We start from the raw sequence: 24,144 nt of genomic DNA, 5'->3' as shown, positions 1-24,144 counted from the left end.
ATATATCACATTACAGTACAGACATACATGACATAAAACAAACACAGACATCTTGCTCATCCCCTCCCACACACAACCCCTACACACATAAGTCTAGTTACAAAGAAGACTACCGTAATTGAATAACCGAAACAATGAGATAAATATAACATAACAGAGAGAAAAGAAAAAAATACAATAAAAATAAATAAATAAATAAATACATAAATAAATAAATAAATAGAAAAAAGGACAAAAAATACATAAATAAATTAAACACCTAGGCAATTTCTTTTAAGATGAGAATATAATGCCAACTTAAAACAATGAAAAGAGGTAATAGAACCCAAAAAGCGGGGAAGATTATTCCAATCTGATGGAGCTTTAAAAAATGTAAGATTTTAAACTCTATGAAAACTAATTTAACAAACAGATATTTTCAACATAATACTGTTACCGTGATCATAACGGTTTGTATTGCTAAAATGATAACGTTATTTTACTGGTGTTATTATTATGAAGCAGAGGGCTCAGCGTGTTCGATGACGTCAGCGGCTCTGATCGACTCTGATTGGTCGGCTGCGGACCGGAAGTCAGCTACGACCTGCTCTTTCTCTCTTTGCTCCGTGGCATTTTGTAGCGGAGGCGGAACGCGCTTTCACACCTAACCAGCAGCTGTAAGAGGAGGCGAGAATGGACGAAACCACGGCCAGGTGAGTTAAATGTTTCATTGCTACTACTGGTCACAATAGGGATTTTTGCGGGAGAGAAAATAACCAGAACACGTAGCGAAGATATGAACATCGCTAAGCAGCTGCCGGACTAAACCGTGAGCACATCCGGTTTAGGTTTTTCAAAATAATTGTACAAGATTTCTGCTGTGAATACAATTACTTTACTGCTGCAATCGAGCTCTCTTCTCCCAAATGGACCAATCCACAGAAAATGATGTGTCATTATCTATAAATATGAGTTATATTATATTATATATGTGTTTTTTTATATATATATATATATATATATATATATATATATATATATATATATATATATATATATATATATATATATATATATATATATATGTGTGTGTGTGTGTGTGTATATACGCTGTTATTTCAGTGATTATGGAGTGTTATCATACTGAAGCTATGGTAGTGATGGAAAAGAATATTAGACATATGAAGAGAAAAACAACAGTTTAATGTTGTTTATGACGAGATATGATTGAGAGGATCTTAATACTGTCCTGTTAAGTAACCAAGTAACAATGCTCAAACCGGAAATTATTTTTTTCTGCAAACTCAGCGTTGCTTCCATTGTTTTTCGAGACAAAAATATACAGTTCATGGTGTGATAACCTTGACATTTAACCAGCAGAATATCCTCTATAATTCTGGTAGTGAACGTTTAAAAAAAAAGTGTTTTGACATTTTGCTTTCTTTCCAAATTTATATCAACATTGCTTTTGCACTTTTTAGAGAAGGAAGCTCTGCAAAGCGAAAAATAATTAGGTGATTTATGTGTCACAGAAAGAGAGAGGTGGTTTCCAGCGCTGGTTCCTGGAACTCGGTCCTGCTGGGTTTCTTTATTACAACCTCTGATTTACACTTGTTGAAGATAATAGATGTCAGGATAACAAACAACCGTGTGACCTTTGACAGAGAACTGTGGATAAAGGTTGCTATATGGGATTTATATACAGGACTGTCTCAAAAATTAGAATATTGTGATTTTCCGTAATGCAATTACAAAAACAAAAATGTCATACATTCTAGATTCATTACAAATCAACTGAAATATTGCAAGCCTTTTATTATTTTAATATTGCTGATCATGGCTTACAGCTTAACAAAACTCAAATATCCTATCTCAAAAAATTAGAATATTCTGGGAATCTTAATCTTAAACTGTAAGCCATAATCAGCAATATTAAAATAATAAAAGGCTTGCAATATTTCAGTTGATTTGTAATGAATCCAGAATGTATGACATTTGTGTTACAGAAAATAAAGAACTTTATCACAATAGTCTCTATTTTCTGAGACAGTCCTGTATGTGGGTGTGCGCGTGTATATAAATAATATTTAGGTTTTATTTTGAAGAGGAGGCGATTAAACCGGAAGCCGGGTGAAGCTTGAAGCTCGCCCACCAGTTTTCCTCTGAGCTCTTGTCTGCAGGAGAGCAGTCCGCCTGCTAGCTCTCCAGGTGGAGCTGTCTCTGGCTGTCTTAAGCTGAGCTTTTCAAAATTAAAATCCTCCTATGGACCAGATATATTTTGGTAGAGTGAAACTAAAACTGACAGGTTGGTAAATTAAAAATCCTATTGATTGTGTGCATGAAACCCCAATCTTGGGAGTATTAAGTGTTTATTGTAGGATAATCTGAATCTATTTTTGTCCTGTTTTCTTTTCCCAGGTGATCATTGCAGGAGTGTCAGGGGAGTCGTTGTGTGAGCAGGTTGAAGTGAAGAAGAGAGATCTTCACGTTAAAATGAGCGTAAAACATTTTGATGTCACTGTGACATTGCGTGGGAGAATACTGTGACTGATGTGAGAAGAAAGAAACGGGGAATGCAGGCGTGCCAGCTATAGGTTTTCTGAGGTTGTGATGCCCAGGCGAGGGTTACCGTTCCAGGGTCGGGTCCGCTGGCTCTTCCTGGGCCTCTTCTTGCTGCTGGTGCTGCTGCTGTTTGCCTACCTGCTGGAATGCACTCCACCAGCAGACGTGAGCCAGGTCCCGCCGGGCCTCGCCGGAGAGACCTACGGGAAGGAGTATTACCAGGCTCTGCTGCAGGAACAGGAGGAGCGCCACCTGAACCGCGCGTCCAGTCTCAAGCGCCAGATCGCTCAGCTCAAGCAGGAGCTTCAGGAGATGAGCGACAAACTAAAGCTCCTGCAGGACAAGAAGGAACCTCCCGGGGTGCAGGGTTTGGGGGACAACAAAGACCAAGAGCCGGGCGATTTGCTGGAATACCTGCACTCCCAGATCGACAAGGCCGAGGTCAACACGGGAGCGCGGCTGCCGAGCGAATACGCTCTGGTGCCCTTTGAGAGTTTCACCTCCTCCAAGGTGTACCAGCTGGAGATGGGGCTGACGCGCCACCCGGAGGAGAAGCCCGTCCGCAAAGACCGCAGGGACGAGTTGGTGGAGGTCATCGAGGCCGCGCTGGATATAATCAACAACCCCGACGAGGAGGACGGCGTTGAGGACGACATGCCCATGCAGAGGCAAACCTACACTGACGCTCACTTTATCGAAGGTGAGACCCAAACTATCAGACTGAGGCCCCGTTTACACGGAGCAAAAACGGTGGCGTTTTCATGCGTTTAGGCCGTTCGTTTTAGGGATGGGCGGTATGGACTAAAAAATGTATCACAATAATTTCTGGCATTTAGCCCGATAACGATAAAAAAAATACCAATTCAACTCCACCTTTTTAACTATAAATCTATCACCACATTCAGTCTTTGGAGCCAAAACACTGTTCTAAAAGAATACTAAATGCTACTAAACTACACCAATTAAACTGAATTAATAAAAACCAATTAAATGACAATTAAAGTACTGCAAAACTGGAATGACTCAGATCCGCCATGTTTGTTACACAAACACCTCATCAACAGGAATTTATCCTTTTTTCTTTTTCTTTCTTTCTTTCTTTCTTTCTTTCTTTCTTTCTTTCTTTCTTTCTTTCTTTCTTTCTTTCTTTCTTTCTTTCTTTCTTTCTTTCTTTCTTTCTTTCTTTCTTTCAGGCTAATTTCTTTCTTTCTCTCTTTCTTTCTTTCTTTCTTTCTTTCTTTCAGGCTAATTCCTTCCTTCCTTCCTTCATGTACGTTGTGCGTGGATTTAACGCAGAACCATAAATCAGCTTTACACAAAAACGTCATCAACGGGAATTTATTGTTTTTACCGCGAGATGACAAATTCTTACCGTGGGGAATTTTTTTGGACGGTTTATCGTGAACGGTAAAATATCACCCATTCTTAGTTCGTTTACATGAAAACGAAGCTCAAAATCACTGCGTGACTGCGATTTTCAAAAACTGCGTTTTCACGTTTGCTTGTAAATGGAGGGAAACGGACATTTAGGCTTCAGAACTTCACATTATGCGACAGAGACGTCACCAGCGTCATTTGTGCGACCTGTGTTTACAATTTGTTTGGCCACCGTCAATATTTTCTTGTATTTTACCTGTTTTATATTCTAAAGTCACAAGTAACTCCACTTCTCTGTCACTCCAAACGAAAGACTCATTCCGTCTTGGAAGTAACTGGCAGTCAAGGCTGACTTATGGTTCCGCGTTACACCAACACAGAGCCTACGGCGTAGGGTACGCGGCGACGTGCACCGTACGTAGGCCACGCCGTCGATTTAACGCGGAACCATATTATTCAGGCTTCACTCGTGTCATTTGTTGATGTTTTTTTCCAGGATTCCGATTGGCTAGCATGACTTTATCTTCTCGTTACACTGCCCCCTGCAGGTTTGGATGCTCATAGCACCTTAACAGCTATTTATGCGGGTTCGTGTAAACAAGGGTATTTTTCAAAACGTAGAGGGGGAAATATCCGTTTTTGTAAATACCCAGCGGATGTGGAAACGTGGCCTGACGCTACGGGCCACTTCCCAGAGCGTTGTCTCTTATGTTTTCTTATCTTCACAGGACTGTACAGGACAGAACGAGACAAAGGGACTCTTTACGAGCTCTTCTTCGTCAAAGAGGAGTCCAGCAGCTTCCGCCACGTCACGCTCTTCCGACCATTCGGCCCGATAATGAAAGTCAGGAGCACATCTGTAGAAACATCTGCAATGATTATTAACATCATCGTGCCGCTGGCGGGCAGGGTCGACACTTTCGCACAGTTTTTGCAAAACTTCAGGTAAGATCTGGATGGAAACCATCCCTGTCTGAGAGACTTGACCCAGCATGCTCTGGGAAGGAACTGAAACCTGTTGGGTTTTTCTTTTGTTGCGTAATGACATACAATCTTGAAAAATGCATCTGTTTATTAGGCAGGTGTGCATACAGCAGGACAGACGAGTTCATCTCACAGTGGTTTATTTTGGACAGGAGGGACTGCAGGAGGTAAAGACATCTTTGGAAAAAATGTCAAGGTTTGTCTTTCCGGGTTCCTTCTCCACAGATTGTACTTTGCATTTGTTGAAGCGTTTGCTTGAAACAAGTGTGTTATTAAACAGGGAGGAGAGCTTCTCCAACTACACCCTGATCCCGGTGGAGGAGGAGTTCTCTCGGGGTCGTGGTTTGGACATCGGAGCTCACGCCTGGAAAAAGGGCGACGTTTTAATGTTTTTCTGTGACGTGGACATCCATTTTACTCTGGAGTACCTCAACACCTGCCGTCTCCACACCGCTCCCAGTAGGTCTTACCACACGTTGCCCGCATTGTGCTCTCATTTTTCCTAGAAGTAATTATTATTACATTTTTCTGCTTCTCCACTTTTGTAGACAAAAAAGTCTTCTATCCAGTGGTGTTCAGTCTGTACAATCCTGCCATAGTTTATGGAAATTTGGAGCTGGCTCCACCTACTGAACTCCAGCTGGTGAGTCATGTATTGAGTCATTTTATTGTGAAAGGGCCTTAAGCTCTGCTAAGAGACATTTTCTGACTTTACTACCCTGTTTTGGTGCAGATTCACAAAAAAGACGCTGGATTCTGGAGAGATTTTGGATTTGGAATGACATGTCAGTATCGCTCGGACTTTCTAAACATCGGTAAGTGCTTTTATTGTTGTTTAAATTAAAAAAGAATGATAATAGAAACTAGGGGTGTAACGATACACTAATCTCACGATACAGTACGATACACTATATTGAGGTCACGATAACGATACGATATTATAGCAGTATTTTTTTAACAACCTTGAATGAGGAACATATGACTAGAAAAAATGGTCTTTTATTTGAAAGTCACAAAATACGAAACAATGCTGTGCGTTTGCCCTATTGTTACAGTTTGTAATGCTTTATAACTGTTTAAGTTTTAAAGAGAAAGCCAGGCCAACCATTTTCCACAAACTGAACTAAAAGTAAATGTCAGGTTTGCATTATGCATCTTCAGTTTCAGACAAGTACAAATATTTTGCCACAAACTGAATAGTTTCTCTCATGTATGATTTGACTTTTTTCTTTTCCATAAATTTAACAACTAAAATTAAATAAATAAAGTAAAAGTAAATAAATACATAAAATTTTACATCATAAAAAAGATTGATTCATGCTCACCTTATAAGTGTAAGAGGAGATTTATTTTTGTTAAGGTTATTTTGGTAATTCAGGGTTCATTATTTTATAAATATATTCTTTATATTCTGTAAATCAGGGACTATAATGACACTAGTCAGTTTATCTGTAGTGATTAGTCTGTTTTAGATTGGGCGGAGTGATACGCCACAGTACGGCACTAGGTGCTGTGTTGATGTTCTAAAATCCTACACGGTTGAGGGACATTAAAGTACACTGGAACTCAGCAGAAGTTGTCCCCGTGTTTATCCTACTCACCACCCCAAAAAGGTTTAATTTTATAAGGTAAGGCTTAACTCTACACCAGCCTTAAAAGTTCAGAGCTCTAAACCCTGCAAGAGTCCCGTGATCGGGACCAAAACGGTACTAGTTTCTTCTGAGCGGAGGAAGACTTTGGTCCGCCGGTCGAGGCGCGGTCGGCACCAATACACTGCGCGTTACTTCTCAACACAATATAGGCTATTAATATTAATAATCCAATATCGCGATACAGTTTGTCACCTCCACGTATCGTGACGTTTTTGTATCGCAAAATTTCGTGGCACGATATATTGTTACACCCCTAATAGAAACTAATTTTGACTTTTGTTTGACATCTGGATTTTCTTTCTGCAGGTGGTTTTGATCTGGAGGTCAAAGGCTGGGGCGTGGAAGACGTCCACTTGTACAGGAAGTACCTCCGAAGCGACCTGATCGTGATCCGCACGCCGGTGTCGGGCCTGTTCCACCTGTGGCACGAGAAGCAGTGCGCGGACGAGCTGACGCCGGAGCAGTACCGCATGTGCATCCAGTCCAAAGCCATGAACGAGGCCTCCCACTCCCACCTGGGCATGCTGGTGTTTCGTGAGGAGATCGAAGCTCATCTACGCAAACAGGCCTATAAGACTCAGAGCAAAACAGAGGACTGATCAAGCGCCTGCATCCCCGACATCATTACCACGCAAAGATTTTAAGGGTGCTGATATTATTAAGGCACTACAGCAAAGACGTGTTTACATGGATCCTTCCTTATTTCCCTGCACAGCTGTAGACAAATGAATGTAAACAGTGAGCAATGTGAAAAACTTCACAACACGGTACGAGTTACTGAACAGCTACAGCCATAAATGATCAATTTTTAGCAATATTTAACCTGTTTAAGGAGGACTTGAACGTGAAAAAAGGACAGTATTGTGTATCTTAAAGTAAGGTTGACATTATTCATTTTGAAAGCAGTGAAGTAAAGCATGCAGTCACGAGAGCCGGACGCCTCCCAGCAAGCCATCCTGCCCGTTACAACCCCGGTGCCTGCAGTTTATGCACCACATCTGCTCCTTAACTTCTGAATGTTAAACAGAAAACTCCATCAAACCTCGCCGAGGACGGGCCGATGTGTTTGGGGCTGGCGTGTCCAATGAAAAAGAAGACTGTTACGAAAGGACAACATAGCTTATTTATTGAGTCTAAGAACAAAGAGAATTTGCACTCTCTCATAAAAGGCTAAAACACAATCTGACCAAGGAACAACGTGCTGGAGAACCTCCTCTTCAGATCAAAGCAGTGAACAATCTGTAACTCTTTTTAAGGTATATTGGCAGTATATGTTCTGTTGGTATTGTATTTATACAGTAGGTTGTTTAGAAAAGGCAGCATGGCTGAAAAAAGGGACCCTTTTACATGGATTTTGTGACAGTTATTTTCATACTATGTTAACGATGTCTGAGAGTTTACCAGAAGACGAGTAGTCTTGCAGCAAACTGCGTTACGAAATCAGGCCCATCTGGACCAGTGTTAGATAAAACAAATGAGAAATGCACGCCGTCGATGCCCAGAGAGAATCCCTCCTGGCACCGATCCCTCAAACCGATGCTGGAGCACTACAATCGGTCTTGTAAATACTTTTGCAATCATTTCTTTGTTTCATTCTTGCGAGTTGAATATTTTCGGTCGTTATGTGCCTTCAGGCTCTTGACATGACACGTGGACTAGATTATCTTGCATATGTGTGAAGCTGCGACGGCAGCGGTCGGCGAACTCCAGTCCATCTCGTCGAGAAGTGATTTTACTGAAGTACAGTTTCCTCGCAGGTTTCAGGCAAAAATGTTGAGCTTGGCTGTAAAAAGCTTGCACAAACCAGGCCAGAAGTTCTTTTTGCTTTTCTCTCTGAGAAAGTATTTCTTGCATCACATCTTGTACTATTTTTTTTTTTTTTTAATCTTCCAGTTTTTTTGTAGATAGTCTTAAAGTCTCCTTAACTTGCAGGAGAAATACGCGTCTTCCTTTCAGCAATACACACATATACAAACGGAGAAAAATAAAACATGAGAGGTAATGATTTATTCTGAAATCTCGGCCATGAAATAAAACTTACAGAAAGCTGCATTTACTGTTATTTATGTCATTTTTGCCATTAACCTTTTGATCAGGTGGTTCACATTTTAATAAACATGACAAGCTTTATAATTTATGCTATAAAAATGTTATATCAAACCTGTATCCTTCAGTCTATTAGCTAGTTTCTTAATTTAAGACAAAATGGCTGAATAGAAATGATTGTATACAATAACCTACATCATAGAAAATGAAAATAATAAGGGGGGGAAAAAGTATAATCAAAGTCTAGGTGAACTGACATGAAGTAAACCAAAAGTGAGAGATTCAAACAAACAGGCCTGTAGATTCTGCATTAATGAGCCGTCTGCTCTGGATGGATCCCCTTGGTCTTGTAAATCTCTTTGAGCAGAAGCAGAGCCGTGTCCTCAGATTCCCTAAAACACAAGCAAAAAGTTTCAGTTAAACAGAGTTACAGAAACCATCACACGGTGGTCTCCGCCAGCTCGTCTGCTTCATTTCCACCGATTAAATGACAAACTGCGTTTTTTTCTAATCTGAGGAGTCGTTGGTGAGCAGAAATCAAGAAATATTTAGAAAAAATGACCCGAGAACTTCAGTAAACTGCAGCAGAGTATTTTTATATTGTAAGACAGTATGGATGTAATTAATAATACTAGTTACTAATGAAAAAAGTGAAAAAACCTAACAATTAATAATCCACAAATAGGGCTGGGTATCGATTCAAATGTCAAGAATTGATTCGATTCTGATTCTTAATATTCAGAATTGATTATCATGATTTGATTCGATATTGATTTGGCTTAGTGTTATTTAAAATGTTTTTTGAGCTGTTGCCTGAATTATATGACTGTAAAATAACTAGTGAAATAATAATTTCACAATAATTATTGTGAAATAACTAAGAAATAAATAACTCAAACAGGCCTTTCAATATCCATTTAAAGTGCAAAAAAGAAAGAAATTGCAACAGTTCATGCAGTAAACAAATCATTTTAGCTTATCTAATTTATTCTGTCACCACGCACACATATTGCCATGAAGCACCTGGCATTTTTCAGAAGTGTCATGACTACTGGGATTAAAGTTCACCTGGCGAAAATGCTGAAGAAAAAAAAAAATCTTTAGACATAAGAATCGATTTAGAATCGGAAAATCGATTTTTTCAACACAGGCCTATCCACAAATACTGTATCAAAATAGTTGACAGATCATCAAATCTTGTGTTTATGGTGGGTGTGGCAGCTAACTATTACATGCAGGCGATCCGTATCAGTGATGAAAATATTTAAAACAGATATGCTGTTCATATGCGAGATGGCGGTACAGGTGGCAAACGCAGAGCTTGTCAGTTTAGGTACGTGACAACGTGGTGGCGACGGGTCTTTGTTTGAGAGGTGGATAAAAAGTGGACCAGTGTGAGATCATTTGAAGTGATTAGACAAAAACGTTTTATGGAATATTTTGTTAATAAAACATTTTTTATGACCAAAAGTATGGAATTTACCTCCAACTTGTCAACACTAAACATTGTATTTTATTAAATACTTCATGTCATTTATTCTTTAATTCAAAAAAATAAAACAATTCAATACAAATACAAATGTTCTTAATTTGTGAATGAAAAGGGAGCAGAAAGAAGAAGAATCTTATCTGACCTGCCCCTTTTTCCAAGAAATAACTTCACAAATAACAAATTAAAAATTAAAAAAAAAAACAACAACTAAGTGAATAAAAAACTAAAATAAAATAAAATTACCGCTGTCTATGGGTATGTCAATCAAACTTAACTAACATATTTCATTATATTTACTTAACATACAGGCTTTAATTGTTCTTTTGAATGTAATGTTTGATTTGGATTCTTTGTTTTCTTTATTCAGATTGTTCCATAAACTGATTCCTTTCACAGAAACACAACGTTCCATCAATTTAGTCCTGAATCTTTGTTTTTTTTAAATCTCTGTTCCTTTTAAGTTATACTTGCTTTCTCTTTTTTCAAATCTTTTCTGAATGTTGATTGGTAAAGTTTTTTTATGAGCTTTAAACATAATTTGCAGAATACTATAGTCTACTAATTCATGAAATTTCAACAATTTTAACTGAAGGAATAATGGATTTGTTGGATCTCTATATTGTTTTCTACTGTTTCTATAGTTTATCGCATAATCGCATAGTTTATCTCGTATAAGAAACGAGATAACAATATTGGAATAACAAAAAGAAAAATATGTCAAAGAAAGTCCAGGAAATATGCACCTGGCTGCTCATCGTCATGTAAACACATGTCTTTGTTTTTTTAAAGTCAGGTTTGAACAATTACATTTCTTGTGAAACGCTGACTAAGAAGATGACAAGGGTTTGCTGGGACGCTGCGTCTCGGGGCGCAGTTCTCACGTAAAAACCAGATCCCTGAACCAAACACACGTTTGAGGAAAATAAAAGAGAAATAAGAGATTCTAATGTTTTAAAGGCGCAGATCATTAAACCTTTGGCATTTTTTTCAGCGGTTCACAGAAAAACTCAAAATCTATTAATTGATTTGATTTTGTTTATAAATCAAAGTGACTAGAAAGTTTTGAAATGAAGTGTGTTCACTGAAATTTACCAGTAGCAGAGGTGACTCTGGAGGGCGAACAGATACTCGTTGAAACTCTCGATGGGCTTCTCCTGCAGAACGTAATCGATCCGATTCCCGCCGTTCAGCATCCCGATCTTCACCTGATGCTCCTCTTCTCTTTGCGGCTCGGGGATCTCACTAATCTTTTGCTCTGTGAGAAACCAGAACTCAGCTGCCAAGTCTCACACAGAAATAACTTCCCCGAAAGGCCAGAAACCGGGGAAACTGACCTTCCCTCACGTGCTTCTCCTCCTCCTCTATCTGATTGGCCACGATGGCCAGCTCGGCCTGCAGCGCGGAGGAAGTGTGCGCCCGGGCAAACTCGTTGAGCGTCTGCCAGGCGTTCCTCAGGGAGCTGATGACGCCGTGCTTCAGGTCGGAGCCCATCCTGGAGAGACTGTCTTTGAGCTCTGAAACGCAGACGGAGACGGTGTTAAATCCCACAGAGAGATCAAACTTTTCACACGCAGCTGACAAAACCTTTTTCTGCTGCGTTTTGTCAACCACACCAACAGGGGGCAGAGAGTTGTTCAACCAGATCCAGCAACTCCTTTTCTGCATTTCTCTTCCACTTTTCATGACTTTCCCGCCATTCAATTCGTCATAACAACAGAAAATGATGTGCCGTACCAAGATGAAGTCTCTTCCTCCCTTTGTAATGTGGGATCAGAACCGGCTTCAAGTCCACGTCCGGTACGATCATGGGTTCGATCCTGTACGCCACCGGGTCCAACTAAAAACAAGTTCATCACTAGTGAGTCTACTGATGCCTCATTTACCTTTCAACACACACAGACGTGTGTGTGTGTGTGTGTGTGTGTGTGTGTGTGTGTGTGTGTATGTATATATATATATATATATATATCTCAAAAGGAAATCTTTTTAAAGGATGCCCCTTCATTTTGAAAGCAGCATACAGGACTGTCTCAGAAAATTAGAATATTGTGATTTTCTGTAATGCAATTACAAAAACAAAAATGTCATACATTCTGGATTCATTACAAATCAACTGAAATATTGCAAGCCTTTTATTATTTTAATATTGCTGATCATGGCTTACAGCTTAAGAAAACTCAAATATCCTATCTCAAAAAATTTGAATATTCTGGGAATCTTAATCTTAAACTGTAAACCATAATCAGCAATATTAAAATAATAAAAGGCTTGCAATATTTCAGTTGATTTGTAATGAATCCAGAATGTATGACATTTTTTTTTTTCAGAAACAGTTCACTTCAGAAAATAAAGAACTTCATCACAATATTCCATATTATTCATATATATATATATATATATATATATATATATATATATATATATGTATGTATATATATATGTGTGTGTGTGTGTGTATATATACACACATATATATATATATATACACACATATATATATATATATATATATATATACACACACACACACACACATATACATACATACATACATACATACATACATACATATAGTGTCTTGTAGAGCGTAAGATTGCAACACATTTGTATTTATATTTCCATCATGATATATACAAACAAAGTTTGACTGATGTCCATTTTATGAAATATCATGTGGCGCGACCATTAAAAACAACAATTTATGTATATTACGGAAAACTTGTAAAGAAAAGATGTCAAGATGTTAAGGAAATTAATTTATTTAAATATGAATCATGGTTGCACCACATGACCTTTTTTAAGGCTAGTGCCAATTCATCTTGACAAAAAACTCAGAAAATTGACCTGTTGAAAATCCTTATTCGTCATTGACCCATACACACACACACATATACACATATACATATACATATACATATATACATATATATATATATATATATATATATATATATATATATATATATATATATATATATACATATACACACACACACACACACACACACATACATGAATAAAAGTTTAATGAGCTGCATAACTGGAACATCCACATACCGGATGATAGATGTTGAAGAAGCCCTTGCACGTGGGCAGCTGGTACGTCTCTTCAATCTTCTCGAGTCCTCGAACGGTCAGAAACATGCCAATAGGAGATCCTAAGGCGAAGAAATTAACGGGCTCAAAGTCCAGCGTGCGGTAAACCACCGAGATCTGCAGAGTTAAAAGTAACCGTCAGTTTTCAAGCCCAAACTTTCCTGTCCTGTCTTTCACAGCTGCAACGGTTCCTCTCATTGTGTTTGCTTTACCTGTCCGGTACCAACTTCAAAGTAATTGTAGTCCACGGGGACGGAGGAGACGGTGTTGCCCACCGGGGGCTTATTCGCCGAGGGGTCGGGGACACTTTCAGCTGCTGGTTGAGACGCCACGACCTGAATCTCCTCTTTAACTGCTGCTTTCTTCTCCTGATAAAAACACCACAGGGGCAACGTCACAGCGTCTGTCAGGCTCACCACGCTCAGGCATCACCCACGTTCAAGACACAAACTTACCTGTCTGCTCACTCGTTCTTTAACAAATTTGGCAATCTTTTTCCTGGGACCCAGCGGGATTCCCATCTCCTTCAGGTCCTCGATTGTGCACATGAGCTGCAAAAACACGTGAATGTTCAAACAAATAACTGGTTTATGGCTATAAAAGGATAGTAAGTGAAAAAGAGCCCCACAGTTTACAAACGAATTCCCGCATTTCACCAGTTTTTTCTTAAATCTTTCACTTCTTCTTTGCAAATAAGGGCCATTCTATTAAATGTTACACCGTGTCCTAACTGCATGCGACGCGAGCGAGCGTCAGCGACAAAAACAATTCCATTGCTTTATTTTCTATTGGACTGTCCAAACTGGCCGCGAGCAGCACAGTGCGACGCGGCGCGCCGTTTTGAGCTGAACATTTGTCGGGCGGCCTGTTTCTATTTTCTTCCTGTCGCTCGCGTTGAAAGCCGGTTGAAAGCGCTGTAGGAAACAGTTGTTTCAATACAAGTACCTCAATAAAGTGGCAGCTGGATAATAAAGATATAATAATAAGATAATAGGCTATATAATAATAATATAATATTTCTTTCTGCCACTTTATTGAGGTTTTTGTAGTGAAATGAGGAGGAATCATAGAGATAACTTCTCATTTCAACTAACTGGATCAGCCGTTCCTCATCCATGACTGTTTCCTACAGCGCTTTCAACCGGCTTTCAATGCGAGCGGCAGGAAGAAAATAGAAGAACATTTAAATATCAAGTTTGGTTTATGTTTAGAAAGTACAAACGTAGGAAGATTACAAGTACTCGCCCATCTTTTACTTGTCTCTTTACTCTTTTAGGAGTTTCTTTCAGGAGCGCACGGGCGGGTAGTGCGGTGAATAAAGGCTGATTTATGGTTCCACGTAAAATCGACAGCGTAGCCTACGACGTGCCGCATAACCTACGCCGTAGGGTCTGCGTTGGTGTAACGTGGAACCATAAATCAGCCTTTTAAAAAGCAAGTTTCAGCTGTCAATCTAAATAATGTGGGGGCCCATAACGTTTTCAGTGTGGACAGAGAGCGTCCGATGCCACGCAGTGCAACGCGATAGTCGGACACTCGCGTGCAGTTAGGACAGGCTGTTAGACTTACAAAAGATTCAATGTCAATCTTCTCCTCATCAAAGGTGCTCTTGTACTCAGACAAGCCCAGATGTTGGAGCACAGCATCAAGGTCCTCAAACTCCTCCTCGTCTTCTTTGGCCTTCTCCTCCACGGCTGTTGGAGTGACCGTGTGATTTCCCTGTGCAACAGGAGCTGTTGTCTACAAAGAGACGCACAATTTACAATTATGGTATATATATTGCACTCATACAAGGTTTAGTTTCTGCAGAAACACTGATATCTACAAATATAGTCACTTCAGAGGTTGTGCAACATCAAGCTGGGCAAAATAATTCAATCACGTTGGTGCACTGCACCGTTTCTCAAGTCCAGTCCTGCATGGGTTAGATATTTCCCTGCTTCAATACACCCGGGTGACTGTGTCGTCAACAGACTTGTGCAGACCTTGATAACACGCTGATGGTGGCCATTAATCAGACTCTGGTGTGCTGATAGCAGGAGACATCTAGACATGCAGGACAGGGCTCCTGAGGAGTGGGATCGAGAAACACTGGTTTACCGTTTCTTTGTGCTCGATTCAAACACTTTACGTGACATATTTTCTCTGATTTGAGAGTTATTTGGTGTATTTTTAGCTTTAAATGCACATTGGCTTGTCACAACATGCAGCACTGCAGGAATAGATGAAAACAAGAGAAAGGGGAAGATTTGCTGCTCGTTTTACCCGGGAGCCTCCGGTGCAGGGGGTAAATGCCACATAAGAACATGCGTCTGAGATTAGGCTGATTAAAAATATATTATCACTAGGGATGGGGGCGGTATGGACTAAAAAATGTATCATGATAATTTCTGGCATTTATCCCGATAACGATAAAAATGACGATTAAAAAAAATACCAATTCAACTCCACCTTTGTAACTATAAATCTATCACCACATTCAGTCTTTGGAGCCCCCAAATCACTGCTCTAAAAGAATACTAAATGATACTAAACTACACCAATTAAATGTAATTAATAAAAACCAATTAAATTAGTACACCTGTACTGCAAAACTGGAATGACTCAGATCTGCCATGTTTGTTACACAAACACGTATCAACGGGAATTTATCCTTCCTTCCTTCCTTCCGTGGGTAATTTTTTTGACAGTATATCTTGAACGGTAAAATATCGCCCATTCCTAATTATCACCACCTACAATTTTTCACAGTGAAAACACCAATGTGAAGTAAATCACTCAATTTACTCCTATGACACTACCAGGTGGTTAAATCTGTAACACACTGACTTGTGTGTGTGTTTCACCTGTTTGGCATCTCCGTTAGCAGTGGCAGTGGCCGGCATGAGCAGCGCAGGAGAGCCGGTCTTCTGATTGGATAACAGATCAAAGAGAATCAGGGAGCCTGTAAATAAAAGGATGAAAGATAAATCACAAAGACGTAAAGCAGAAGACAAAAATATAAGCAGTGGTGTTGAAGGTAGTTAATGACCTAAACTGTGTCCGGACACTGATATTCCTCCCCTGAACTCTGGGTTTCTCTGTGTAAAAAGGTCATAAAGTCGGTTCATCTCGAGAGAAACCGTGTCCATGATGGTCTGGCAGTAGGTGGGACTGTTGTAGAAAAGCACGTCCAGCAAAGTCTCGTTTGTAAAGTGACGTAAACGTCCAGTGCTTGGCAGAGTGATCCTCTTTATCTTCCTAAAAATAAACACAAGAAATAAGTCTCGATTAAAGCTGGGCATCGCGGCGGACCTCCCCAATCATTGCACATCCCTAACTCCACTAATAATTAGTTTTATTGTTGACCCAGTGCCGAATACTTCAGCCACAATATCCACTTTGCTTTCGCATGAAAGACAAGAGCCAAAGATGTGTCTCGATAAAATATCAATGAAGACAAAGCTGAACACATCCCAAGAGAAGCCACACACTGAAAGATCAACTCTGACTTTTATAAGACAAACCCAGTTCTAGTTATACAAATTTGAAAGGATGGGTCTGTTATTATCCAATTTGTTCTATTTAAAAAAAACTAAACAAATGAAAAGACTGAATGAATGAATGCGTTGTTGCTCAGGTGTTTAACTTCTCATGAAAAACACGGAACAGATCCTGACAAGTCTGAAAGTGAAACACAAAGCCGATATTGACAAATCGCCCTCACAGACCGGATTCTGGCAACAACCTGTCCCCGTCATAAAACTATATTATTCTGCTACGTGTGCGGTAGCGGTGTGTTAAACACCAGCAGTAAATCAACACAGCGAGAAAGGTCACTTTTGTACGTGTTAAAGCTTGATGTTCTAGTCATGCAAATCTGCTCTGACATCAGCACTGATGTTATCAGCTGAAAAACAAGATCTTTGCTTCACACGAGGACACTGTCTCCTCAAGTTCATCTAGAGTTACAGAGTTGTTTTGTGAGTTCTGAGAAAAAAATGCAGGTAATAAATACGCTGGATACATATTATATATACACAGGACTGTCTCAGAAAATTTGAATATTGTGATAAAGTTCTTTATTTTCTGTAATGCAATTACAAAAACAAAAATGTCATACATTCTGGATTCATTACAAATCAACTGAAATATTGCAAGTCTTTTATTATTTTAATATTGCTGATTATGGTTTACAGCTTAAGATTAAGATTCCCAGAATATTCTAATTTTTTGAGATAAGATATTTGAGTTTTCTTAAGCTGTAAGCCATGATCAAAAATATTAAAATAATAAAAGGCTTGCAATATTTCAGTTGATTTGTAATTAATCCAGAATGTATGATATTTTTGTAATTGCATTACAGAAAGTCACAATATTCTAATTTTCTGAGACAGTCCTGTATGTATGTATGTATGTATGTATGTATGTATGTATGTATGTATGTATGTATGTATGTATGTATGTATGTATGTATGTATGTATGTATGTATGTATGTATGTATGACTGATTTCTCAGAGCATTTATTCAGATGTCAGACTAACCTATCGCTACTATGTGCACCTGTTCAACATGAATAAATGCATTAAATGTGTATTACTGCCGTGAGACTGCAGCAGTTCAGACTTGCGTCGGATTAAAAGTGATATATTTTAACAGTTAACATTTCTGTCATTTCATGTTATAGAAAATCAGAGGGAATAATTCAGTAATGACATTGACACATTAGGTATTAATGTGTATTAATCTGCATCTTTACAGAATCTCAGGCAAATGTTCCGTTAAAAACTGCTGACCAATGAAGTTTGCACACAACAGACAAGAATACTTTATGTCAGGTCTAGTCAGTATTTGATGACATTTAGAAAAATAAAAAGTGCTCAGTTAATAGAAAAACAACCTTGGATGCCAGAATCTGGTTTGTGATGCAGTATTTCAGTAATAAACTGGAAGAAACTATCTGTGTTTGCAATTTTGAGCTCAGGTTAATCTAACTTCGAACAAATTTCAACTCGAGTTCAAGGAGCACATGATGAAATCTGGAAGTCACAGATTGGGCGACACTGCGTCTCCTCACCTGTCCACCCCTGTGGCATCTCCATGCAGAGCCGAGTACCACTGGACGGGCAGGAACTCCACTCGGCTAATAGCGTCCTCGTCCAGCGGCATCTTAAAGTGACTCTGAAGCAGCTTGAGTGACACGCTACGAAAGTCGTCCACTGAAAGCACAAGATGCTACACTAGTACGCTTGTTTACATGGATAACTTGACTGGTGAATACTGGCGTTACTCGGTGCTCACCGCACTCGATCATGCTTCTGAACCTCAAGTCACACACGGGGCCGATTCCGTGAACCATAAACACCAGGTGATCCACCTTGGGGAGCTCACCTGGAAGAGAGTGGACATAATTAAACTCTTTTCTCTCCATTTTCTCAGTTTAACATTTAATGTGGACCTCGAACTTGTCTCCATTAAAACAATCATTCAGTTGCATTACATTTAAAGGGGACCTATTATGAAAAACACGTTTTTTCTTGTTTTAACATATATAAAGTGGTCTCCCCTCACCCTGCCAACACACAGAAGATGAAAAGCAACCGAATTCTGCAGGGTCTGTTCACCCCGCCCGGAGGATCCGTCCAGTGTCATGTGACTTCTATGAGCCGTTCAGAATCTGCGCCTATGGTGACGTCACCATAGGCGCAGAGGTTCGGCCTCCGCTGCTGAAACCACGCCCACAACCAACTCCGCTGGGACAGAACTCCGCCATTGTTTAGAAGCGGTGGCTGCTTCCACAGTGGGGACAGTTTTTGCATCGACATTTACCCTCATAAAAGGATCAGTTCCAACAGCACGGACTCGGCAACTGCACACGAGTCAGCGGTAAGTGACGTTATTTTTTTTTATGTTATTTATATTTGTCTACAAGTATGATCTTTGCATGGGCTAAGTATTTAGCTTAGCTCCGGAGCTGCTCACCGTGGCCCCGGTGGCTCCAGTGTTCCTTAACGGAGCCACTCACTCGTTAGGTAACACCGGAGCTCTATTAATAATACATTTTTCTTCTGTTTATGGTTTCAGATCTTCCAAGCAATGCACCTGAAGCTGTTCAACGACACCTTCAGAAAAAATGCACGGTCCTTCCTTGAGCCAGCAATAGTGATTACATGTTATTTATATACAACTTCTGTTCTTTTATTTTTTTAACAATGAAGTTGCCATTTGTGAACATTTAGTGTTGATTTCTTTACAGTTAACATGATTCATTTGTCTTGAAGAATTGGAGTAAAGAACTGTGGTGTACGTGTTTAGAATTCAATTAAATCTTCCTGTGTGAAGACGAGGTGACCCGGTCAGGTAACTAAAGGCTGATTTATGGTTCCGCGTTACACCAACGCAGAGCCTACGGCGTAGGGTACGCGTCGATTTAACGCAGAACCGTAAATCAGGCTTTAAGATCTGTTTACCGTGTAACTGAATGCGAGCGTCCGACTATCATGTCGAGCTGCGTGACATCAGACGCTCTCTGTCCACACTGAAACCGTTAAACTACAAAAAAAATAAAGCAATGTAATTTATTTTGTCGCCGAAGCTCCCTGGCAAGGGACACGCTTTGTGTACGCAGCCGGCTCTTCTCGCCGGAGCAACGCTTTGTTCCCTCCCCTGCTACACGTCATTCAGGGAGCCAATCAGCGCAGAGCCTCATTATCATAGCCTCCCCGCCCCTCAGGATCACTCACAGAAAAGAGGTTAGAAGGCACAGGCTGAATTTCTGTTTTATGTAGAAAAAACAAGCTTTAGATTGTTTTTAAGACATTCAAGGCCTGTTTAAAATATACATTAAATGCCATAATAGGTCCCCTTTAAAGCAAGCGATTGTATAGCATCTCAATGTTACATCTTAATTCATTTTATTCTTGAAGATGAGATAATAATCACACCCTGCCCTCTTTCTGCTTTTGCGAAAATATTTCTAATGGATCACACCTATTGTCGGTATCTCTACTTCCATTAAGTGCTAAGATGAATTTGAGCACAGAGAAAGCAGACTACCATCTGGCACTTCATCGTGGTCATCATCAATCCCTCTCTTCACCACCCTGGGCCTGGTCTGCCCATCCTGGGTCGTGCCCCACTCGTCTGGTAAGGAGGAGGGCTGAAACTGCACTATAACCTACAAATCAGGTAAACAAGTCAGTCTTAGCTACCAATTAAAGTAAGGCAACAAGACTAATCTCATTACGCCACAGTAAAGAGGCCCTGGCTTACCTTTGGATTGTGCATGACAATCGTTTCTCCTGATGGGAATTCCAGTCTACGATGCCACTGGTTTGTCGACACAGCTTTCTTATATTCGGCCTGAAGTTGGCATAAATACAGTATATTACTGACTTTTAACATATAAGGGGACTGATTATTAACAGTATATAGCATTGAACAATACTGAATACAGAACTGATACATAACAGAACAATCTCAGTAATGATTTAACCCATTTTAAGTCTTACTGAAAGTAAAGTGGATAGTTTTTAGCAGAATTTGGGATGCAGTTATTTAACATCAAAGAGGACCGTGTCCACGGACTAACCTCCAGCTTTTCACTAAAGTCTTCAGAATATGGAACAAAACGACTATCCGAATCTCCTTTGTAGAACCAGGAACAGCGCCGGACCTCCGTCGGCTCCTCCTCCCAGTACACTGAGTTGCGCACACGATCATAGAGCTGCACGTCGTAACGCCCTCCGTCTGTCCGTATGATCACGCTCTCCGGGTCTGGCTGAACTGAATGAGGAGGAAGCACCGCAACAGATGTAGACGGAATAAAACCTTCCCAGTGCTACGAGGAGCTCAGGGGCCTCATGTACTAAGAGTGCGGCGCACAAAAAACGTGCGTACGCCACTTTCTACGCTCATGGTCGGATGTACAAAGAATGACTTGAACGTAGAAAGTTGCGGTCCTTCACTCACATATTAAGGCTGGTGTATTTTTTGGGTGTAATTTGTTTTACCTGTTTTTGCACATTTCTTGTTAGGATGAGCGGTTTTTAATGGATAATTATCTTCATTATCATATTCAAACATATGTATTTGAGGGAAGAGACAGGGCGGAGTGTTGTGCTCCCCCATGTGCGCTCAAATCCACACTGATTGGGATGTACAGAGAAACCTGCGTGGATTTGGGCGTACGCACAGTTTTGTGCATCTGAATTTTTGCTTTCGTGTAAATTCCACGCACGGTTTCACGTTGAAATCCACGCACTTTTTAGTACATGAGGCCCCTGGTCTCTGTGAAGGTAATGTGTCGTCATACCTGAGTTGAACGTCTCCTCGAGCTGAAGAGAATCAATGATACTGAAGGGAAGCCAGACGGTCTTTGACTCGACTTGCTTGCAGTAGAACCAATGATGCTGAACTGGCTCATAAACATTGTAGTTGTACTGCATCATCGGACCTGCAGGAACTATGGCTCCAGCAGTGGTGGCTGAAGGTGGAGGTCCTTGGATATGTGTGTGGGGAGGCTGAAAATAGAAACATTCACAAGCTTTTATTTTCCCTAAATATTAACTGTTTGACATTTTTTTCATCCATATCAGTTTATCAAATACAGGACAGACTCGAGGGATCGTATCTACCTAATACATAATTGATCTGTTAGTTCCTATGAAGTTCCCAGACCCCTGAGGTTCATCTGGATCTGGTTTGTTGTGGTTCCCAAGAACCAGAACCAAGCAAGGTGAGGCAGCGTTCAGTTATTCTGCTCCTCACCGGTGGAACAAACTTCCTGTAGACCTGAGGTCTGCTCCAACTGTAGATCCTTTAAATCCGGCCTAAAAACATTACTGTTTACTGAAGCATACACTTAAATTAAATACTTACCTGCTGGACTATACTGCCCTTATTTTTAACAGCTTGTGCTTTTTATTATTTTACTTCTTTTCTTATCATCTTATTCATAATTTTATTCAATCTTATTTGTTATTTACTGTCTAATTATGTCTTGCCGCTTTTAATGTCAATGTAAAGCACTTTGAATTACCTTGTGTTGAATTGTGCTATATAAATAAACTTGCCTTGCCATACCTGTGTAAACGTGGGTGGTGTCGGAGGGAACATCTGTGGCGAGGAGCTGAGAGAGTAGGGATTCTGCTGAGGAGTGTGTGCTGACGGCGGCGGCAGGACCTCTGGAGCTGGAATGTACGGACTGGCTCTACTGCTGATGGGGGTGTGTCGGTACGGGTTGTGACTCTGCGTCTGCATTGGGGGAGGTGGTGGGGTCGCTGCGGTAGGGGGAGGAGTCTGGCGTCCAACGGGACTCTGGTAAACTGCGCCGCCAAACACTGAAGCAGCAGCAGCAGGGTTCATTTGCGCGCCTGAGGATGCTGGCGCTGGGGCCATGCTAACACTGTTGGGGGCAGAAACGGGTCCAGCTGTGGTCGCGGCCCCAGACAGAGCTGCTGGTGGACATGGCGACTGCCGGCCGATGGATGCGAACGGGTCAGAGGTGGTTACGGGGCTGGAAAAGTAGCTAAATGTGGAGGACGACGCTGGTCCATTTCCTGAGCTCTGACCAAGAAAACTGTCTTCTTCTCCAACATCAGTGGAATCTTCTGATGGACATAAACATGGAGAGCAAACTTTAAAATTTGATCCCTGAACAACATTTTATAGAGATTGTATAATCAACAGAGGTGTCAAATAACAAAGTACAAATACTTTGTTACCTTACTTAAGTAGAAATTTTGGTTATCTATACTTCACTGGAGTAATTATTTTTCAGACGACTTTTTACTTTTACTCCTTACATTTTCACGCAATTATCTGTACTTTTTACTCCTTACATTTTAAAAACAGCCTCGTTACTCTATTTCATTTCGGCCTTTAAACAAAAACTATCCAGTTAAATTGCTCCATCCGGATAGAGTGAATTTGGTTGTGGTTGTTTCAGATGTTCTTGTCCAGTTTTGTTCTTACATCCGTTCCCTCAGATTCCTGCAACTAAACTTGGATGTACATTCCAATAAAGGTTAGGATAAATGATAACATGCCTCTGAAGTTTGACTTTTTGCACCATTACAATACTTATAGGCAACTAGTCATCATATCTGCTGCTCTCTGAAACACATGTTAATGCTCAATAGTACACATATATGGTTCTTTAATATATTTGCATTATACTAAGATGCATTCATTTTCAATGGCTTTTGTCCTTAATGGCTTTTTTCCCCCTTACATTACTTTTACTTTTATACTTTAAGTAGTTTTGAAACCAGTACTTTTATACTTTTACTTGAGTAAAAAACTTGAGTTGATACTTCAACTTATACAGGAGTATTTTTAAACTCTAGTATCTATACTTCTACCTGAGTAATGAATGTGAATACTTTTGACACCTCTGATAATCAATATGCAAAGCAGATTAAAACTGAAGATGCAGATGATAAGAATAAGTCTAGAAAGATGTATTCAGAAGGATGAGAAAGGGGTGTAAACATTACAGGACTTGACCAAATGTTTTGAAATATGATCCACTTAAACTAATGCTTAAAAAAAATAATCAAAGTGTGGGCAGCCTAATCAAAAGGCATTAGTCAGTGAGGCTCATCTGTCTGACAAACTGCTAGAGTTATTTTCTGTTTTATCTTTCACATGTTGACAACAGCTGACAGCAGCAAAGCTAGCCTAGCATGCTAACCACCTCACCAACATTTCAGACATTTCCTCATCGGCTCTTTCATCTCACCTCCTGACAACACGGCCGGACCAGAGGCGTGACTCACTGGCATGAAAGGAAGATTAAAATTAAACTCCGGCGCGGCGCTGAACAGTAGATTTGAACCGGTGTTTGAGGCGTTATTATTTTTTCTATCTGCCATTTTCCCGGAGAATTACACGTAGCCACCACCGGAACTGGCGCATGCTCAGTTGCCGAAACACCGCTTTTGATGACGTCACGGACTTTTCACCGATCTATA

At 40.2% G+C, this 24,144-nt stretch overlaps 2 protein-coding genes across 3 annotated transcripts; one reads left to right on the top strand and one right to left on the bottom strand.

The window, feature by feature from the left end:
* Positions 1–565: 565 nt before the first annotated feature.
* csgalnact2 (chondroitin sulfate N-acetylgalactosaminyltransferase 2) lies at positions 566–8,604 on the top strand. Of its 2 annotated transcripts, none has more exons than XM_061745967.1 (8): positions 566–692; positions 2,398–3,241; positions 4,647–4,863; positions 4,997–5,098; positions 5,183–5,361; positions 5,451–5,545; positions 5,636–5,717; positions 6,861–8,604. In XM_061745967.1, exons 2-8 carry the CDS (start codon positions 2,590–2,592, stop codon positions 7,151–7,153), a joined length of 1,620 nt encoding a protein of 539 aa, XP_061601951.1. In that variant the 5' UTR covers positions 566–692; positions 2,398–2,589; the 3' UTR covers positions 7,154–8,604. The 2 variants fall into 2 exon arrangements, with proteins under 2 accessions (XP_061601951.1, XP_061601952.1); XM_061745968.1 differs by lacking the exon at positions 566–692 and adding an exon at positions 2,162–2,284.
* sec23ip (SEC23 interacting protein) lies at positions 8,542–24,067 on the bottom strand. The gene is made up of 18 exons (XM_061745965.1): positions 23,913–24,067; positions 22,253–22,779; positions 21,483–21,690; positions 20,760–20,953; positions 20,441–20,530; positions 20,225–20,345; positions 18,470–18,559; positions 18,246–18,387; positions 16,220–16,428; positions 16,035–16,132; positions 14,758–14,928; positions 13,644–13,739; positions 13,401–13,556; positions 13,150–13,305; positions 11,827–11,929; positions 11,427–11,606; positions 11,185–11,347; positions 8,542–8,992 (listed from the first exon to the last, which is right to left on the bottom strand). Exons 1-18 carry the CDS (start codon positions 24,043–24,045, stop codon positions 8,911–8,913), a joined length of 2,919 nt encoding a protein of 972 aa, XP_061601949.1. The 5' UTR covers positions 24,046–24,067; the 3' UTR covers positions 8,542–8,910.
* Between the last annotated feature and the right edge of the window lie 77 nt (positions 24,068–24,144).

Source organism: Cololabis saira, chromosome 17 (genome assembly GCF_033807715.1).
Source record: "Cololabis saira isolate AMF1-May2022 chromosome 17, fColSai1.1, whole genome shotgun sequence".
Taxonomy (NCBI): Eukaryota; Metazoa; Chordata; class Actinopteri; order Beloniformes; family Belonidae; genus Cololabis; species Cololabis saira.
This window is presented reverse-complemented; position numbering and strand designations above follow the sequence as displayed.

What these genes read in the sequence shown, in the direction of transcription:
- csgalnact2 (XM_061745967.1), top strand. Translation starts at nt 2,590, where the DNA reads ATGCCCAGGCGAGGGTTACCGTTCCAGGGTCGGGTCCGCTGGCTCTTC. An exon ending in CAGTTTTTGCAAAACTTCAG is followed by an intron (nt 4,864 to 4,996) that starts GTAAGATCTGGA and finishes TCTGTTTATTAG; the next exon opens with GCAGGTGTGCATACAGCAGG. An exon ending in TCTTTGGAAAAAATGTCAAG is followed by an intron (nt 5,099 to 5,182) that starts GTTTGTCTTTCC and finishes GTTATTAAACAG; the next exon opens with GGAGGAGAGCTTCTCCAACT.
- sec23ip (XM_061745965.1), bottom strand. Translation starts at nt 24,045, where the DNA reads ATGGCAGATAGAAAAAATAATAACGCCTCAAACACCGGTTCAAATCTA. An exon ending in TTGTCATGCACAATCCAAAG is followed by an intron (nt 20,346 to 20,440) that starts GTAAGCCAGGGC and finishes CCTGATTTGTAG; the next exon opens with GTTATAGTGCAGTTTCAGCC. An exon ending in TCTTCAACATCTATCATCCG is followed by an intron (nt 11,930 to 13,149) that starts GTATGTGGATGT and finishes ACTTGTTTTTAG; the next exon opens with TTGGACCCGGTGGCGTACAG.